The sequence below is a fragment of the Amblyomma mixtum genome, chromosome 1 (assembly GCF_055824585.1).
Source record: "Amblyomma mixtum isolate Tamu chromosome 1, ASM5582458v1, whole genome shotgun sequence".
In the NCBI taxonomy this organism is placed as follows: Eukaryota; Metazoa; Arthropoda; class Arachnida; order Ixodida; family Ixodidae; genus Amblyomma; species Amblyomma mixtum.
The window spans coordinates 1,556,415-1,575,785 of NC_143012.1; the positions used below are offsets into that span (position 1 = coordinate 1,556,415).

Consider the following 19,371-nt stretch of genomic DNA (forward strand, 5'->3'; position numbering starts at 1 on the left):
TAAAAATCTTTTAGCGTTGTGGAAGTCGAATCAAAAAAAGAAAAAATGCGATATGCGTGTTGGTGTTTAATCTTTATCAATCCATATTTCTGAAATGAGGCGCGTGTCGACGCGAAAGTTAAGGACAACGCAGCGAGCTTTGCAATGAAAAATGATAGGTGTAACTTTAAGAGACAGGAAGAGGGCAGAGTGGGTGAGGGAACAAACTCTGGTTAATTACATTCTAGTCGAAATCAAGAAGAGGAAATGCGTTTGGGCAGGGCGTGCAATTCTAAGGCAAATAACCGCTGGTCCTTAACGGTAACGGAGTGGATTCCAAGAGAAGGCAAGCGTAGCAGGGGGCGGCAGATAGATAGGTGGGCGGATGAGGTTGGGAAGTTTGCGGGGATACGGTGGCCGCAGGTGGCGAAAAATAGAGTTCATTGGAGAGACATGGGCTTTGCCCTGCAGTGGATGTACCCAGGCCAATCGTGATGATGAATCTAATGCCTCGAAATTAATTCCAGAACGCGAGATATGCCCTTCGCAGTAATGATTACATGAGATTGGAATCATACGTGTAGAAAATTGACTGCTGTCTAGGATCAAACTAATACCGCTTACTTATTTTCGTCTTGAGTAACGAAATCACCATTCCAGTGAGACTTCAGGTTAAGGTATTGGAGGCATGAATGGTATTTTTAATATAATCATTATTAAGTAAGTCAGTAAGGGCAGGCAAGTAGAAGCTGGAAGGAGTGCCGCACAGTTTGTCTTTCGCACACTGCTACAACCAGCCACCTCGGTTGCTCGCTCGCTCGTTGTTTGCGGAGTCTCCAAGCGTGCACCTCCCCTGCATAATCCTGGTTATGGATGGGTTATGCGCATGCATAACCTCACTCACTCACTCTCACTCACTCACTCTCACTCACTCACTCTCACTCACTCACTCACTCATTCACTCACTCACTTGCACACTCACTCACTCACTCACTCACTCACTCACTCACTCACTCACTCACTCACTCACTCACTCACTCACTCACTCACTCACTCACTCACTCGCACACTCGCACACTCGCACACTCACTCACTCGCACACTCACTCACTCACTCACTCACTCACTCACTCACTCACTCACTCACTCACTCACTCACTCACTCGCACACTCGCACACTCGCACACTCACTCACTCACATATACACGCCCGTCTGCATCGGAAACAAAACTGAAGAATTCCACTGCCGTCACTAGATGATGCTGAGAGAACAGATGATGACACCCGCATCGTATAGTAATTGGCTTTATTGCCGAGAGAAAGGATCGCGGACGAGGCTGTCGATGTGATGACACCCGACGATTTCGCCCCGAATATTTCACAACACGATCGTCTCTGCAACCGTGCCGAGCTCGGACGTTCTTTTCTCTCACCCCAACGAACATCACAAGACTGGGAGACGCTCAGACGCGCAGCATCTCCGGCTCTTTGCTGTTGCCTTTGTTGTGCTTTTTTTTTGCCTGCTAGAGCAGCTGTTCCCCGCGATTATAACCTTCGATTTTGCAAACCGGCGCCAGCACTCACTAAAGCACACATGCTGCTTCCCTTTTGTTCGCTTCATCTCCCCTCGATCCCCATCTTGCGTTCCCCTAGCGAGAGAGCGAAGCGGCCATAAGCGCCCTTGGTCTCTACTCCGCTTCAAACTGTCTAGGTGAGTCGAAGGCACAGCCGAATGAGTGCGTTGAATTGGCGCATTCGAGGTGCCGAGAAGGTTGCTTCGGTGCATAGCTTGCTGCTTTTATTTATTTTAGTTTTGTATGTGTGGATCGGCCGAGTCTATCTGCTTCCCGGACGCCCAGAAGCAGGACGGTGCGCCAGCTGCTATTGGCACACATGGACGGCAGCGCATGCAGCTTATCTGGGTCACAAGTACGCAAGAAAGGACTCGCAAAAACGTTGTTTTGAAAGGAGGATATTGGCCTCCACGCAGCTGTGATCAGGCTGCAGCAACAAAGCGCAGCACCATAAAGCCAGCCAGCAAGATATTCTCGGAGTACAGGGAGAACTCGGCAGCGTGATTTTTTTTTCTGCCTGTACTGATTTTTGTTTTAAAAACTGAGGGATACGTCGGTGCGGTTTGTTGAAATGGACTGTACAGCAAAGCGGGCAACATACACCTCTTAACTATCAATAATTAGATTATAAATTAACTTAAATAAACTTTTTATTCTTGATTTTAGGGGCCAAGGTTACATTGAAAAATTGATGGTCTTCAACATGGAAGACGAGACCCGCTTCTAGATTTTGTTATTGGGCAATGTGGTTCGAAACATCGAACGTCAAAAATACGCGTTTGAAAGTTTGTTAAGTTGGGTCTCTCGCAATATCTATATATAAAATTGCCCCGCTGCGTGTGGTATCGTCGCCGAAATCAAGTGAACTTCATCTGCAACATCAAATACACCAACTGTGCTTGTGTTTGGTTCGTAAAAAGTGTGAAATAGGCCACTTTGTAAACATGCAGCGCAGGAAGAGAAGCTTAGCGAGCTTTTCTTCAACAGTTCGCTTCAAGTGCTTAGTTTTGACTTTAAATATCTCGCACCACAAAGTCGATTAAGGAAATATGAAAACTATGCTCACCTTCTCTGTTGGCGGCTATCAATTTCACGATATAACCTTGCCCCTCAAAATCAAGAATAAAAAGTTTATTATTTAATTTCGGTTAAGCGTTTAAATACTGATCCTTATGAGATGCATATCGTCCGTCTTGCTGTACAAACCAGCTCAACCAACCGTGTGACGTATCACTCACACTTTTTGAAATAAAATCTGTAAAAGTTAGAAAAAAATCACCCTGTAGATGCCAAAGGGCGCAGAGATGTCACGGTAGCATTGGCACGCTGTGATAGAGCCGCAGTCACAAACCTTGGACCCAGGCTTTTGTACAAGGGGCAGGCATGCTTATAATGCAGTTTATGATAAAACATTCCCTTCAGAAGCTTCAGAGACTGATGCCGTGGTAACTGTACGCATCAAAACTAAAATACCGCTTGTTTTTCTTGCATGCAAGTGCAGCATTTTATTGCCACTGCACATGACATGTGAATCCTGGCATGCGAAATGGAATCGTACCATGTAAAATCAAAACAGACTGTGGCATCTTCCTCAAAGCGAAGTCTTCCAGTTGAGCATTGGAATACGTGTGAAGCAGTTGTGGCTGCCAATATAAAGGTTTCTCTATAAAAATTTTTATAATTTTATTTTTATACATTTTTTATGCATATTTATAACTTTTTTAAATTTTTATAATTTTATTTTTTTTTTAGTTTTTATAAATATTGTTACGCGGCGGCCAGCCGAAGAATGAGACGTGGTGAACCATGGCTATGAGATGATTTAATGGCCGCTGGCCTAGCGCGAGCGCTCCGTCCCGCGCCACTGCCAGCTTCGTCTTCGTCACACTACCCGGGGCCTCCGAGCGATCGTCCCGATCGGTGACGAACAGACGGCGAAATGGCGATGGTCTTGAGTGAAGGATCGGACAATATGTAGAAGATGGTGCAGTGCTGGCCGCCACGATGAAAAAGATGAGAGAATGAGTGACCGTCTGTTCGCCGTCTGTTCGTCACCGATCGGGACGATCGCTCGGAGGCCCCGGGTAGTGTGACGAAGACGAAGCTGGCAGTGGCGCGGGACGGAGCGCCCGCGCTAGGCCAGCGGCCATTAAATCATCTCATAGCCATCGTTCACCACGCCTCATTCTTCGGCTGGCCGCCGCGTAACAATATTATAAAAAATATAAAAAATTCAGTTAGAGGTGGGGCCCACTTCCTCAGTAGTTAAACCCAGCTAGGCAGGCAGTTCTGTGAAAGTGATGGGCTTCCGATCGTTAATGAAGCAAACTGAGCGAATTATTGCGCTTCACCTGAAAATTTCGCACGTGACGTGGAGCAAGTGACCACAGCTAACGTTTTCCTGTTGCGCCGATTGCGCAAACGCTGCTCGCAATTAGGAGGAGGGTACGCCGACCGAAGGTGGCTGCGCAACAGGCGGATGGCGTCAGGAAGAGAGAATGAGAGTGAGAGACGGAGCATCTCAAGCAGCACTAGGCGGAAGAAGTTCATAGCCAAAGTCTCCCCGCCTCTAAACGCGCTGTCTCCATAAACGTTGCCTCATTAAATGTGCGCACCTGTGTGCAAGCTGGAGCTGTCGCAAGCTAACCTGCAAGTGAGGAGTCCAACGACTTTCTTTTTCATTGTATCAGCACCTAGCACAGTTGTCCAGCTTTTGCGCCTGGAAAATGTTTTCTGGTAAGCGTGAAGAAAGAAAAGAAAAATAAGTCCCCAGCACGCATACCTATGCAGCGCGAGAGGTGGCGAACTCGCGTTCGCTCCTGAGTATTTCTCTCCGTTCACACACTTGTGGATTTGAATTTTAGAGTTCTGACCGAGCTTCGCTCGCACTCAAGTTCACACCCAGTCACCGCGCTCGCGCACGCACGCACGCACGCACGCGCGAGCGCGCGCACACGCGCGCACACACACACACACACACGCACGCACACACACACGCGCGCGCGCATGCACGCACACACACTCGCACACGCACGCACACACACACACGCACGCGCACACACACATACGCGCGCACGCGCACACACACAAACACACACACACACACACACACACACTAGCATAAAATAGAGATGAATATAGCGCAGCTAGGAAGTATATTCAGGAGCACTAATTTGGTCTTCCTCGCATCCACGTTTCATCCACACAGAAGGCTCACACTGGGCTGCTAGCGCGCACTCACACTCCCTGCGAAGCTCACTGCAGGGTGAGTGTTCAGGGGCCTCGGAAGGAGTGAACGGTAAGCGTATGCGAGTGTGCGCTGTGAGCGTGAGGCATCTGTGAGCCGCACTAACTGAGCCTGCCGGCAACGCATCTTTCCTTCTGGAAAAATTCTACCCTTGAATTCAGCGACGCGACAGCCCTTCGTGAGTGGCCCACTGCTGCACTGTACTAGCGACCCGGAGGGTGTAGCCACCGCGCTTTCTTGGCACTGAGAAAGGCTGGCGAGGGGCTGCGCTTGTGCGTGTCGCGAAGGGCTTGGCGCTCTCGCCGCGGCGGCGGTAACGAGTGATTCTTGGTCGAAAATAGCATTTCAGAGCAGCGCCCTGCTGCCCGCGCGCTTCCCGTTCTGTCGAGCTGCGGTAGGACGAGCGACCGATGGGCAGCGGAGGTGCACGACGCCACACACTTCGGAGTCGCTGACGTCACGGCCCTTTTTGCCACGTGAGGGTTGCAGCCTCGCTAGCCTTCCTGGCTGTCTGTGCTCACGTTTCTCAGGTGTGAACATTCCGGAGGCTGCACGAATGCCTCCAAGTGTGGTTGCTCACTTGGTGTCCACTGCGTGGAGCGGAGTTTGACTGCGTTTCTTTTTTCTGCATACCTTATGCAAAAAAAACAGCGCGAAAAAACGGGGACGAGACGAAGAATCTAGTTGATCATTGCCGAGAGTGTCAATCATGTTTTCCGTCCTTACATTTTACTGACATTTTGTACAAACACCCCGACCAGTTGACCAGGGAATTTATCGAGGCGTACAACATGGCAAAGAAAGCAAGATTGTGTGTAAGCAAACCATCCCTGATCCTGCGTGACTGTGAGGTTGCATATCTGGACATCACATAGTAACACATGCGTTCTGTTTTTGGTGTTTTTTTGTTTTCTGTTTCCTTTTGTAAGCGTGTTTCCTGTGATTAAACTTCAGTTGAGAGTCAGCGCTTGTTCCTGTGTTTTCTTCGTCTCGTCCCCGTTTGTTCGCGCTGTTTTTTTCTATAATGTATCACCAACTCGCCCGCTTATCTATCCTGTTGAATTTCTGCATACCGATGTTACCGGTTCACCAGGTCATAAGTTTGTGGTCTCCATTGTGTTTTTATCGTTTTTTCATTCGAGGTCGTGTTCACGTCCCGTGGACACAATGACTGGCCTCTCTTTTCTTACAGCGAAAGCAGTCATTGAGATTTGTTCGGCTGCTTTAAACGGAACGTTGGTATTACTGCAACGCCTAGGCATGCCGTTATTGAGATTGCTACGCTAATGCCAGTTCAGTGACTCGCTTATAGGCAGGCCTTCATAAATAAAATGGACGTTAGTGAAACAAAGTCAGCGGCTTTGCCTTTTTGTTTTGGTGCGGATGTCATGTGAGCAAGCGAGACCTTTCGATCCCACTCCGCTGACTGGCGCATAGCGGGGGCGCTACTTCAGCTGTTGCGTGTTCGCGCAAAGGGATGTGTGCGCGCACGCGCCCATTTTGTCTCGGCAGTAGTGTATTGTATTACGTCACCATCACCTCCATTTTGCCTCTCTCTCGGCTTCTTTCGTTGTCCATCCCCCTCCACCCTATAGTGCGGATTAGCGGGCCAGAGAAATATTACTCTAGCAGCCCTCTGCATCATTGAGCTCCCTCTCCTCGCCCCTATTGCTTTTGTAGGAGTAGCCCAGTGGCCCATGAATACAGATAGATAAACGAACGAAATGTAAATCATAACTTGCACAACGCAGCTATGTGAGCAATACAGAGCAAAGCAAAGGTAAATATGACTGCCGGTTCAGCAATGCTGAGCACGATATATTGCACAGTTTCTTGCAGGTTGACATTACCGCCGCGTACCTGTAAGCGCGATTGAGGTGTCCACTAGAGACCCAAGGTGCCAGTAATGCGCGTCTTCAGCTTTTTCAGCATTAATGCCAATTTACCCAATGTGCGCCGGCGGCGCTGCCGGCGTACATAGGCCCTATGTAGCATACCTGACTATGCTCATACGCATAGGCGCCTATGCTCCAGTGCCGCGTTTCTGCAACACTGTTGTCAACGTCAACGTGTATTGCTCTATATAGTACCGTGTTTCTACCACAGCGTTGTCCACGCTAACGCATGCAGCTCACATCCCTCTGTCTCTGCCACCACATAGCTCAAAGCGCAATTGTTAGTTTGATAGGAGTATTAGTTGACGAAGAAGGTTATGTGCAATTCACAGCGCTAGAGTGTGTTACAGCTTAACACGAGGCCTAGTCCGGCTGCTGCGATAGCCTAGTGCTCTCGCGCAGTGGCCAGCGAAGCTCTACCTGTTCGCGCCGCCGCCTGTTTGAATCCCAGTCCCGGCCAACTTTTACTTATTCATTTCACTTCGCATAAAGTCACAAACTTCGCAAGGTCATGCTAGGGGCTTACCCATCCGAATAGTGTTTTCGCACAAAAAAAAAAAAAAAGACAGCGCGCTGCTCAAGAGAACCGAACATTCTAATTGAATAATGGTCTTCGCTTGAAAATAATCTCAGTAGGGCAAAAAAATCACTTATTTTTCTTCTTGACTGACAGCGGCACTGTCCTCCAGTGTCTATTAACGACAGAGGACGCTGACGTCAAAACGCCGTGTCGAGCTTCTTTTCTGCGGTGACGTGCTGTGTATAGTTGAAGGTCGCCATAGAGCACGCGAGGTCTCTCGGTAAGGACTGCTCTAGCACGCCTTTGAGTCAACTTGCTTTACCAAGCCGGTGTAGAGATGACACCCGGTGCTATCGATTATCGTCTATACACCGTTCGATTAAAGCAGACCCGGATCCGTTCCCCACAATTGGCACGTTTCGAGGGGCGGGTGTATGTCCGTGAAGCGCGTCGATATCCCGCATCCGTTCTTTCATTGTCCTACTATTGGAAGGACGGGATGTGACAGCCAAGCGAGGGAGTGTCTGTCGATGCGTTCCGTGTCTGTACAAGAGCGCCGAACAGCGGCCTAATGAGAAACGCGAGAAGGTCGACACTCGGAATGCGGCCTCTCGCAAGCGTAGTCGATAGCAGGAATGCGGGGACTTCGTTCAGAACCGAGCGGCGTATTGTTCAGCTGTGCATGAAGGACTTTGCGTGCTGCACTGGTCTAGAATACAAGCGTGAAAGATCAAATGCAGGGTAAGAAGCACCAGGCCTGGAGGTTTTCTGCCTGGAAAATGTGGTGAAAGGTGGAATAAGCCAGTAGTTGAGGCGTAAACGCGTACGCGTTCGGGGGACTACCGCTTGTTACCGGTGTTAGCCAGTGTGATAAGTGCGGTGGGCGACGGCGGAAAGCCTGACATGCACTGAAATTGACGGCACACGATGCGGGTCTGCGAGGTGGGCAACCTATAGATGCTTTGTTGCTACCGTTCCACAGTGTTTTGAAGACTTTCTCTTAGTTAGACGTTGTTTCTTTCGCAATCGTAGTATGTCGTAGCAAAAAACTACTGCGCTGTCCTATGGAGAAATGAAAACGTTATCCACATGGGTCCGGTCCGTAATGGCCACGTGTGTGCGGCGAGGGTCTTTTGAGAATGTGTTACTGTTTGGAAATGGGTGGTCCACATGCAATGAGGCTAGAGTGTTCTGCTGTCGCAGAGGGCGAAAAGGATGACCACGCGTTCAAAATTAATTTCCGCAGAATTAATGGCGGACACGCCGTGGTGATCAGCGCTAACTGGTCTACGCCGTGCATTTGCTTTGCGTGCTGCGCGAGTGTGCGACGATTGTGTTTGTTCTGGAGGGGTACAACGGTGCAGGAAATGTGTTGGCACGGCACCTTATCGTGCGGCGCGTTCGCGGACAGCGTCCCTATAGTGTTTGTCCTCGGTTTGACCCACAGCTCGTTTCTAGGACTATAGCTTCCGCATGCGCACAACGTCGAGAGCACGACGCTCCACCTCAGCTGCATACCAGGACCCCCCGCACAGCGACTGATGTGCCCCGTCACCGCTGAGCACTGTACCATAACTGCGGCTGCTGCTGCTACCGAAGTGTGTCCATGAGAGGAGACTGAAGGCGTTTCGTGGTTTCTTTATTTCGGCCTTGTGTCCAGCGTGGTAACGACGAAGTTTGCGCGGCCTATGCGCACGAGGCAGTCACGCGATCACGGACGATTAGTGGCCACAACAGCTACAAGGGGAACTTAGGCTTCAACTGCTTGCGCTGTAAAATCGCGTAGTGCAGGTTTGCGTCTAACACCTCGGAAAACCGAACAAGAAATCAACTTGTGAGGTGGTTAGCACGAATACCCGTCGTAGGCATGATGTTTTCTTGCAGAAGTAATCCAGCGCTAGATTTAAGACGAGGTCAGAGGAAGAGCTTGACAGGCCGGGCGCTGTTTTGAAACACAAAAGTATAAGGGCACACATTAGAAGAGTTCGCTTAACGGAACACGTTGCGGGGTTGGTTGGTGATGCATTGTTTTAAGCAATTCAGCGCTTCATTTGAAGACGAGGACACAAAAAGAACAACGCCCGTCCTGTACAGTTCCTTCTGTGTCCTCGTCTTAAAATGTAGCGCTGGATTACATTTTCCAGAAAACAATGCACCACCGAGTAGCCCCACAACGTGTTTTAAGAATGCTGTAGCCTGACATACTAATATGCAGAAGCCAGAATCTCACTCTCAGAGATTTTTCTCTCTTGTTATTCGCCTTTTGCGGTTTACACTCTAAAGTTATATATGTAAATGACCTTATGTCTATTGATGACAATGCCGTATTTGTATTATATGCGGATGATTCAAGCTTGTTCTTTAGCTCTACTAATGAAGTCGATTTGTTTAAAATGGCAAATAATGCGTTGTCAAAACTACTGAAATGGTCCGAAACAAACAGCTTGAAAATAAATGAGAAAAAACAAAAGCAATTTTATTTACGCCTAAAAACAAATGCTTGGCCTCTAATCGTGAGCTAAAATTGGGTCCTAATGAAATAGATATCTTGAAAGAACATAAAATACTTGGTGTCATATTCTCTAGTCAGATGACATGGGACAGTCATGTTGAGCAAATGGCTAAACAACTCTCATCTGCTGTAGGTGCCTTATTTCGAACCCGTGACCTCCTTCCGATATCCATTAGACTACAAGTTTACCACGCACTGTTCCGTTCACACCTTAACTACTGCACACTAGTATGGGGAACGACTACAAAAAAAAACGTCGGTACACTTCTTCGTCTAGAAAAAAAAGCCATGCGATGCATAAACAATGTGCCATATTTACATCCTTCAGCCGCGCTATTTCGTCAGCATCATGCCATTAATATTGAGTCTCTTTATAGTTACCGCTTCCTCTACCACTTTTATTTTGCTAACGAAATGTATGAAGAATTCCTTCTCTCACTCTCAGTTGCAACGTTGCGCTGTAATATTTCTGAAACACGTGCCCCTGAAAAATGGTTGATTCCACACCACCGAACTAATTACCTTCTCAAGTCATTAAGCTATACAGTGCCAGCGTTACTAAATCAGATCAGTCTCTCTAGCTTTAATAACGCTCGAATAACCCGTAAGATTTTGCGTTCAATGTTTCTGGAGTGACCCGTGTTTGCTGTTTCTGGCGTAAAATGTTAACGTGCTTAATGAAAACATACACATGGTAGTTTAACCTCTCATATGTGCAATTCTCGCTTTTTTTGCAGTTTTATGTGCATGTTTTTTGCAGTTTTATGGCTTTTGTATAACATCTCTATATCTTTTTTTGATTAGTTTACTTCACCTCTTATTTTTATACATCTGTGATAACTGTGACCGTGATAAAATGTGTGTGACCGTGTGTAATAGCAATTGATATCTTGTATATAATTTTTTTTTGTACCGCTGTCACTGCTGTCTGCCGCCGGCTTCCAGGCCTCGTCAAGCTGTTACTACAGCTTTTTGCCTGGGAGACCGTCAACATTGTGAAAATTACAAGGGTGGACGTGCAGGCTAGTTGGTGAACCATGATTATTTAAAACAGCGCAAAAGACAGGGACACAGATAGAAAAGACACACACAGCGCTGACTTACAACTAAATTTATTCATGGAAAATACATGTATATATACATAAGGCAAGATGCGCGAAGGCTGCAAACTGGTCAAATGCGCCAAAAAATTGAAAAAAACTAATGACGTGTCGCGCGCTTTGCCAAGTATGCCCGTTCTTTATCAGATAGCGCAAGAGAAGGGGTGCTGACACAAAGGTCACCCAGAGCTGATATCCTTTGGGCCTCAATTATTTCCCTCGTGGTTCGGTCCTTGCTTCTTTTGAAAGTTCGGCACCTATGAAACATGGGTTTACACACTTCCTGATTTACTTTTGTGCATTCAGAGCAGTGAAGCGGCAGGTTGCGGTCATTGGAGGTAGCCAAATCATTTTTATGTTCCCTTAATCTGTCGTTGAGGCAACGCCCTGTTTGTCCGACGTATATTTTTCCACAAGATAGCGGAAGTTCATAAACTATCCCTTCAGTACAATCAACATACCTGTTTTGATGCTTTTTCTTGCATGCAACCATAGGCTTTGTCACGGGACAACTCATGCGACTAAGGCTGGAGAGCTTACACGGGGCGGAATGAACTTCCGCTATCTTGTGGAAAAATATACGTCGGACAAACAGGGCGTTGCCTCAACGACAGATTAAGGGAACATAAAAATGATTTGGCTACCTCCAATGACCGCAACCTGCCGCTTCACTGCTCTGAATGCACAAAAGTAAATCAGGAAGTGTGTAAACCCATGTTTCATAGGTGCCGAACTTTCAAAAGAAGCAAGGACCGAACCACGAGGGAAATAATTGAGGCCCAAAGGATATCAGCTCTGGGTGACCTTTGTGTCAGCACCCTTTCTCTTGCGCTATCTGATAAAGAACGGGCGTACTTGGCAAAGCGCGCGACACGTCATTAGTTTTTTTCAATTTTTTTGGCGCATTTTACCAGTTTGCAGCCTTCGCGCATCTTGCCTTATGTATATATACATGTATTTTCCATGAATAAATTTAGTTGTAAGTCAGCGCTGTGTGTGCCTTTTCTATCTGTGTCCCTGTCTTTTGCGCTGTTTTAAATAATCATTGTTTGGTTTGGTTTTGTGAGGTTTAACGTCCCAAAGCGACTAAGGCTATGAGAGACGCCGTAGTGAAGGGCTCCGGAAATTTCGACCACCTGGGGTTCTTTAACGTGCACTGACATCGCACAGTACACGGGCCTCTAGAATTTCTCCTCCAAAGAAATTCTAGCCGCCGCGGCCGGGATCGAACCCGCGTCTTTTGGGTCAGCAGCCGAGCACCATAGCCACTGAGCCACCGCGGCGGCTAAATAATCATTGTGAAAATGTTGAAAATAAAGGTGAATTGAATTAAACTACAACTGAGTGCTGCAAAGGCAGAGTGACTAGTATTTCTGCCAGCGACGAAACAAAGGCAGTGCAGCTGCACAATACATGGCCTATCGGCAGCCCTTTTCCTTCATCCTTGTATTACATCAATTACCGTGTGCCGAATACAGAATTGGAGGCACGCTGGAAATGCCAGGCAGTGTCAACATCTTTTGTCGCAACCCACATAAGAAGTCGGTTCAGGCTGCGTTTGTTCGTCATGCGTGTCATGCCCGCTCTATGACCAGACGACAGCGAGATCTCACTGAGTGCCTTCCATGGAGGCGATCGAGAAATAACAAAAAAGGGGGGGGAGGCAAAAGAAAGCTCAACGTGATTCAGTAATACGTCTTCAAAACTGCTGCATTCAGTCTCTTGTCACCCGCCTTCACAATCTATAGGATGTGCTGAACGCGGGTATATCGTATTCAGTCTGGTCAATAGTGCGGCGCAGCACTGCTGGGGCTGGAGCGCCGGCTAAGCGGTCACCGACCTCTTTGTACGTGAAATAATACTATGATTGGCCGGTATCTGTGCCTGCTCCCCAGCCAATGACGATTGGCAACGATCCGGTAGCCGAACTGCGGCCCAAACACGCAACCCTTTCAGGGAAAATACCCCGCCATTCCGGCCTCACCGAATATCAAAGGCAGCGTCGTGATACTTCGACGGCGCTGCATCCCTTTAGGGAGACCGGGCGCAATGCATGCGCTGCTGTCCTTTATGCAGGGCTGACGTGGCGCTACGCGTCGTCCACGCTGACGTTCGCGCTTGGGTGCGGAATGTTGGCACCATTTGTCGGTGCATGGGCGGCGTGGAAGGGAGGGATGCATCAGTCCGCTCAACATGTTTTGAAGAATTGTCTTGCCTTCTGTCACTGCGGTCATTTTTGCCGGAGACTACAGCGAAGTGATTTTCCGAACTCTGATGTATTGCTGAATTAATTAGCTGAGAGAGTGTAAAAGTAATTTAACAATTTGAAAACCGTGATTTTTCATGATTTTTTCATGATATTTTCCATGATTTTTCGTAACTTATCGTAAAACTGCGTTTTTCAGGGTCACATGATATCATTATTTTTGTAGTGCAACAAACCCCATCGAAGTGGGCGTGCAACTCATCTGATTCCATGATTTTGGTGTTCCCGGAGTATTGCCGGAACGGAAACGAAATTGAGACCTAATTAAATGTTATGCTTGGCGCGCGTCAAAACCTCAGCGAGCGAGCGTTTCTTTGGGGATTCGCGTCCGTCCATTTGCGGCTGCCGCAAGCGAGCGGTCATAGAACTCGCGACCTCCTCCTCAAAAGCAAGAGCGACGTCTCCGATAACTGTTGGGAGCTGCCACAGGGAGGGACTATTCTCAAGCAGGTCCCAAGACAGAGGGGTCAGGAGGTAGGGGACGGGAGGTGGAGGTAAAGAGCCGACAGTTAGAGCACGGCCGCTCAATGCATTGAGCGGCCGTGGTTAGAGCAATTAAGAAACAGTGCTATTAGGGCCGAACAAACTTTAAGCAAATGGAAATTTGTTACTACTCCGTACGAAACTGATCCTCTTTTGTTCTTCAAATGGTCACTGTGTTTCTTGTCATTATGCGTACTTTGTTCTGTCAGACAGGGGCATGATTTTCATCCTTACCGAATTCCTTATCTTTCCTTATCCTTATGGCTTAGCGGCTCTTTTCGAGCGTGTATGTGCCGCAATATCTCAAGCTTTGCGTCATTCTAACTTGCATACGCCTTTCGTAAAACAATCCTCTATTCGTTTTTTCAAATCAATCTCGGGACCCCGCGGCATAAGAAAGGCTACTTACTATAGGGGTACATAGTAGAGCATATAAGGTGTACAATGAGCAGTGTTACACATTGAAAAACAGTTCCGCAAAAAAGTGAACTATTCATCTTTACGAATGCAACCTTAGCCGGAAATGGAGCAGTGGTAAGCACGGTTGACCACGGAAACCGAAAAGACAATTCCTTGCGTACACAGCTAGGTTGACTTTTCTCAATAATTTAGATTACTAGGGTTGATAATTATTTTGCGTTCAAAGCAAGCCAGAATTTGAGATCCGGTATTAGCAGATTTGTTATTTGATAAAAAAAAATTGGCAGAGGCTCAGCTTGGTTAAGCCCGGAAATTGCGAAAGCAACTTCATCCGTTTCTTCAGCCCGCATCCGCCGTGTCTACCGCCGCTCTGCGCCGACGGTTGGTTGGTTGCGACTGAGACAAGGATGAAAAGGAAAGTGCACGGGCCTGCCTACTGTCCCCAGCCGAGCCACTGCCGCTGCCACGTGCAGATAGAAGAGAGTTGGAAAGATATGGGGAAAGATAAACACCACTCATTAAACTTGGCCCTGCACTTGTAGATGCACCCGTATCAAGCGATGTTGACCGGCGTGCTCGCCAGGCTGCTGCATACGCACGTTGTTTAGCTAGCCGTTCTTCCCGTTCTTCGTCTGTTTTTTCGGCGCCGCGCCGGCGCTTGGCCGCAGCAGATCGTTCCAGCCTCGCCTTGTACGCATCATCCGACATAGCACACTGGGAGGAGCCCCCCCCCCCCCCCCCCCCCCTTCGTTTTATCCCGCTCTAGCGAGCGCCCTCTCTCCGCAGCGGCGCAGCCGGCGTGTAATGCTGTACCTCCACCATCGATGGCGCGAGCTGGGGCCCCGTCTCTCGGTCTGTCGTGACGTCACACGGTCACGTGACGCGCCGCTGTGTAAGGAGGCGCCACGACCATCGATGGCAGAAAAGTGCAAGCAGTATTGCTTTCGCAATAAAAAGTTGGCTGTGTTGCTGTGGTTGAAAATGCGGTGCCATGGTTTGCTCTAACCCTCATTCAGTGCACACAACACGCTGTTTCCCACCATCTGCTTTGTACTCTGTATTTGGCCTTTGCGCCATGGAGTCCGGGTGTTCATTTGAAGCGAAAAGCTCAACACCGCGCTTCGCGTGAGCCGGCGTATGTCGGAGCTCGAGTGACGTCACGCACGGCGCAGGCTACTGCACATGTGCGCCGCCGCTTCTCCTCCTCGCCATCGTTTGACCTTTCGCCGCAGCCGTGCGCAGTGCGCATTTGAAAGGAGGGGCTGTAAGGCGCGCTTGCCCACAGAACAGGCGCACGCTGCCGCGCTCTATGCGTCATCGTTTGACGTTCGCCGCAAGCGCGTTTACCGCGAATCACCGCAGCTTTTCGCTTCGAGATATCCAGGCTTAACCTTAGCTAAGCACCAGCCAATTTTTTGGCTACTGTGGGATTTCTTTTATTTTTACGTCACCCCCGCCATATCGTCTATCTTTCTGGCAGACGTTATGATTTCTCCGGGATTTCTCCTCTATTTAACAGCGCAAATGACCCTGTAGTGCGTTCCCGTCCCTTAATAGTGGTCGGAATTGCTCTGGATGAAGTGGTCATTTCTTGCAGAATTTTTTAAAACGTTCTTCGCCTAATAAGTTATCCATAATCCTGGCTGCAGGGGAAATGTTAGACTGTTAGCGGCCATTATCAATGCAAAAGCATTACATAGCTCATCGGCACAAAAGCCCGACATTACCCGAAAAGTGGCGGCATTACATATCTCGCGATTGGTGGAAACGGTGTGGCGTCATCAAAGGCGGGAAAATACGAATTAGTCAGTACGAGTACCTAGAATTGCGCCGACTACAAGGGAATAGAAGAGCATTAGAATAAAAATTGAATAGATTTTGAATTGAATTACAATAAAAGTTACAGAATTACAGAATTCAGAAAAAAATGGAATGAAATTAGAATAGAATTGGAATATAATTGCAGTGTTTGCGCATTACTCACACGTAAGTTCCTTAAGCGCGTCCGGTAATTTTTCTTGCATATTACATTTCAGAATGAACAAATCGTAAAAAACTTTTTTTTCACGCTTATTTGCAAGTGTCAAGAGTAATTTTGGTTTTTGCCTTTGAATGCGACCAGTGACAATCTCTTTTCTGCATGCGGCTTCTATTAGTAAACGCGTGCATGTGCGCATTGGAGGTGGCTACTGGAAGCCCTTCAGCATGAGCGCCAATTGTTCACTGGTGACGTTGACAGTAAGACTTTCCCCCGTATCCATACTTAATTATTTGTTGCCGTGCGATCTTAGGAACTCCAGCTGAGACCGAGGCGGACATTTGAGCCCATGAACATAAAAGAGGAGGAAACATGCCAGTTGCAGGGGCGGGAACGACGATATCCAGGCTCGGAGTATATGCAAGAAGTGTAGAGAAGGAGGGGATGCTGTCTCAAGGAAACGGAGTAAGCAGGTGCAGGAAGCAAGGCTAGCGCGTAACGTTGCATACTCCCCAACACGTCTGGCAAAGAGACTGCATCCTCAGAAGCATGCAAACCTAAGCTAGCGCAACTCGCCGGATCAGTGGATGAGCACTCACTCAGCATGTTGATGACCGCCTTGCGCGAGGAAGACGCGGCCGCTCCACCGCGCACCGACTTCCTCAGCTGGCAGCCCCTTCGGATCTGGCTGGGCAGCGGCTGGACGGTGGCGGACTCGCCGTTTCTCCCGTTGATGGCGCTGTGGTTGACCGGGCACTTGTGCTGCACCTCCTGCCGCGACAGGGCGTCGGAGCGCTTCAGCTGCAGCGCTATGCACACGTAGAGCACCAAGATCACGCTCATCGGCAGCAGGAAGAACACGAATGTGGACAGCTCGAAAGCGTGTTCCAGAGGGTCCTTGACAGTGCACGCGGCGGTCTCGGGCAGCACCGTGCTGCCGTCCAGCGTCTGGTGGACGATTCCGAATTGGACGGCCAGGGGAACTGCGCACACGGCGCTGAGCACCCAGATGGCCACGACAAACTTTACGGCCCGAGATAGCTTGGACATGGTGTGGGCCCTTAGTGGGTGACAGATGGCTACGTAGCGTTCGATGGTGAACGCTGTGATGGTCAGAATGGAGGCGTTTGTGGACGTCTCCGAGGTGAGCCCTCGGAGCACGCAGAATGCCTCTCCGAAGACGTATGGGTGTCGCTGCCACAGCTGGTACAGTTCCTGCGGCAGGCCCAGCACCAGGAGGAGCAGGTCCGAGACGGCCAAGCTGAAGAGGTAGTAGTTGGTTGCTGTGTGCATGTAGCGGTTGCGCGCGATGACGATGCACGTGCAGACGTTGCCGACCACTCCGGAGACTAGTAGGACGGAGTAGATGAGCGTCATGGGGATGACCGTGGTCAAGGGGTCTCTTTTGGGCCCCAGCGCCAGCAGGATCATTTCGGCGGCCGCGGATGCATTGAGCTCCGCCAGGGGGTCGTCAACGAGCGGGCTCTCATCTTCTTCGGAGGCCATGGCAGCGTCCGAGTGCGCCAGGGACGCGGGCGGCGGTATCATGCTTCCGAGGAAAAGGCCTTCCTTGTCGGCAACCTCTTCATCGTAGCAGTCTTGCCTTGCTGTAAAAGAAAAACAGGAAATGTAAAAAGGGCTCAGCGGATTTTCTGTGGAACTGATGCAGCAGAGGGCACCGCTGTTTTTAGGGCGAAAGCCTTTAACGCCTCATCGCTGTCGACAGGAGGTTGTTAGCAGAGGTGTAACGCTTTTCGGTTGGTTGAAATGGTTATGATGTCAGAGTGCGCGGATTCGAAGTAATGAGGTCACCCACGGATGCCTGACGCCCCCTTTTGGAACAAACAACAACTAATAAAAAATAGTTGTCGTCCGCTCCGAAAGGGGGCGTAAGGCGTCCGTGGGTGACCTCATTACATACCTCATTACTGCGAACAGAGCCATGGATACAACCGAACTCATCGAAGCAGAGAGAGCGTCGTGCTAAAGAAGCAAAGTAGGCAGTCAAAGTGGGTAGTTGTGATGTGTGGTCAAAGTATGTAGTCAAATAAAGCAATAGTAAAGCACAAACAGTCTCGCAGTAAATTGCCAAAAAGTGCGCCAGGAAAGGCTTTCGCCTTGCAGCACTTTAGAGAGCCCTAAATTTTTGCGTGGATTGTAATTAAACGTTAAGGCGGCTTGCAGTGCCAATCGGATGAGTTAGAAATAGCGAAGTGAACAAAGAAAAATCAGTTCTGCTGCCGATTAAAACCAGCAGTACATGTTTGCCTGACAGAACTGAATAGTCATACACTACGTGTTTCAGGTAAACCTGCCACTAAATTTAAAATTAGGCTTTTTTTTAAATTAAGAGTACGCGTTCGCTGCATAGCAATCAATACCAGTGTTGGCGGACACCATACTAGCTGTGAATCTCTTTAACTTGTAAGATGGTTAACTAAATTCTACGAGTTAACTTTTAGATTTACGTTAGAGCCGACGCGGTGGCTCAGTGGTTATGGTGCTCGGCTGCTGACCCGAAACACGCGGGTGCATCCCGGCTGCGGCGGTTGAATTTCTTTGGAGGAGAAGTTCTTGAGGCTCGTGTACTGTGCGATGTCAGTGCACGTTAGAGAGCCGCAGGTGGTCGAAATTTCCGGAGCCCTCCACTACGGCGTCTCTCATAGCCTTAGTCGCTTTGGGACGTTAAACCCCATAATCCAAACCAAACCAGATGTAGGTTAGACTTGGGCGCCTGGTTGTCATGAAAGTTTTGTAGCTGGCTGTTAGAGCCATATTGTAGTTTCTTTTAAAAAAAACGGGCTTTCTGACGGTGCTGTGCTCAGCGAACTTTGTCACTTTCTCGCGCACTTCGGACATCCAGCTGCCGCAGCGAGCAGCGCTGGGCTCCGCGGTTCGGGCGTGGCAGAGAAAGTCACGTGGCACCTGCGCCACGAAACGACGCGGTTTGATTGACGTCGCTGAGAGCTCGCTGCGGAAGCTGGATGTGAGAGGTGCGCGAGAAATGGCCAAAGCTTGGTGAACCGCAGCATTGTTGGAAATCCCGCTCATGCAATTTTAGAAACTGATATGGCTATTACTAAGAGCCAGCTACAAAGATCTAATACAACCAGCCGCCCATATCTAATGGTTAAAAAGTTCGGTATTGGAATTTCGTTCACCAGTTTACAAGCTAAAGCGACTCACCGCTCTTTTGGTGTTTGCAAACTCTTCTTTTACAATGCAAGAAAAGCCTAATTTTTTAAAAAAAAATAGTGGCGAGCTTCCTTCATACACCTGGCAGGTTCACCATGACCAGCGTTCTCCTTAATTATAATCTCCGAAAAATATGAGGCAGCGGGCTTTACCTACGGCCTTTAGTATCATCTGGTTAAAGGACGAGCCACAGTCTGTAGGTG

The 19,371-nt window shown here is 48.7% G+C and overlaps 1 protein-coding gene and 1 long non-coding RNA gene across 6 annotated transcripts in view; one reads left to right on the top strand and one right to left on the bottom strand.

Annotated features, from left to right (window-relative positions):
* Nucleotides 1-19,371, bottom strand: part of LOC149365216 (pyrokinin-1 receptor-like) — a 215,677-nt gene that overhangs the window by 137,978 nt on the left and 58,328 nt on the right. For 4 of the 5 annotated variants that reach the window (XM_089588392.1, XM_089588364.1, XM_089588355.1 and 1 more), the window contains exon 2: nucleotides 16,573-17,580. In XM_089588392.1, coding sequence (XP_089444518.1) covers nucleotides 16,573-17,521 — 949 coding nt within the window. In that variant the 5' untranslated portion in view covers nucleotides 17,522-17,580. Of the gene's footprint in view, nucleotides 1-8,534; nucleotides 9,157-16,572; nucleotides 17,581-19,371 lie in introns of those variants that run through there. The other variant, XM_089588375.1, reaches the window with a different exon arrangement.
* Nucleotides 5,059-19,371, top strand: part of LOC149365218 (uncharacterized) — a 163,011-nt gene continuing 148,698 nt past the window's right edge. Inside the window, exon 1 of the long non-coding RNA XR_016282528.1 lies at nucleotides 5,059-5,329. This is a non-coding gene — a long non-coding RNA (uncharacterized LOC149365218). The remainder of the gene's footprint in view (nucleotides 5,330-19,371) is intronic.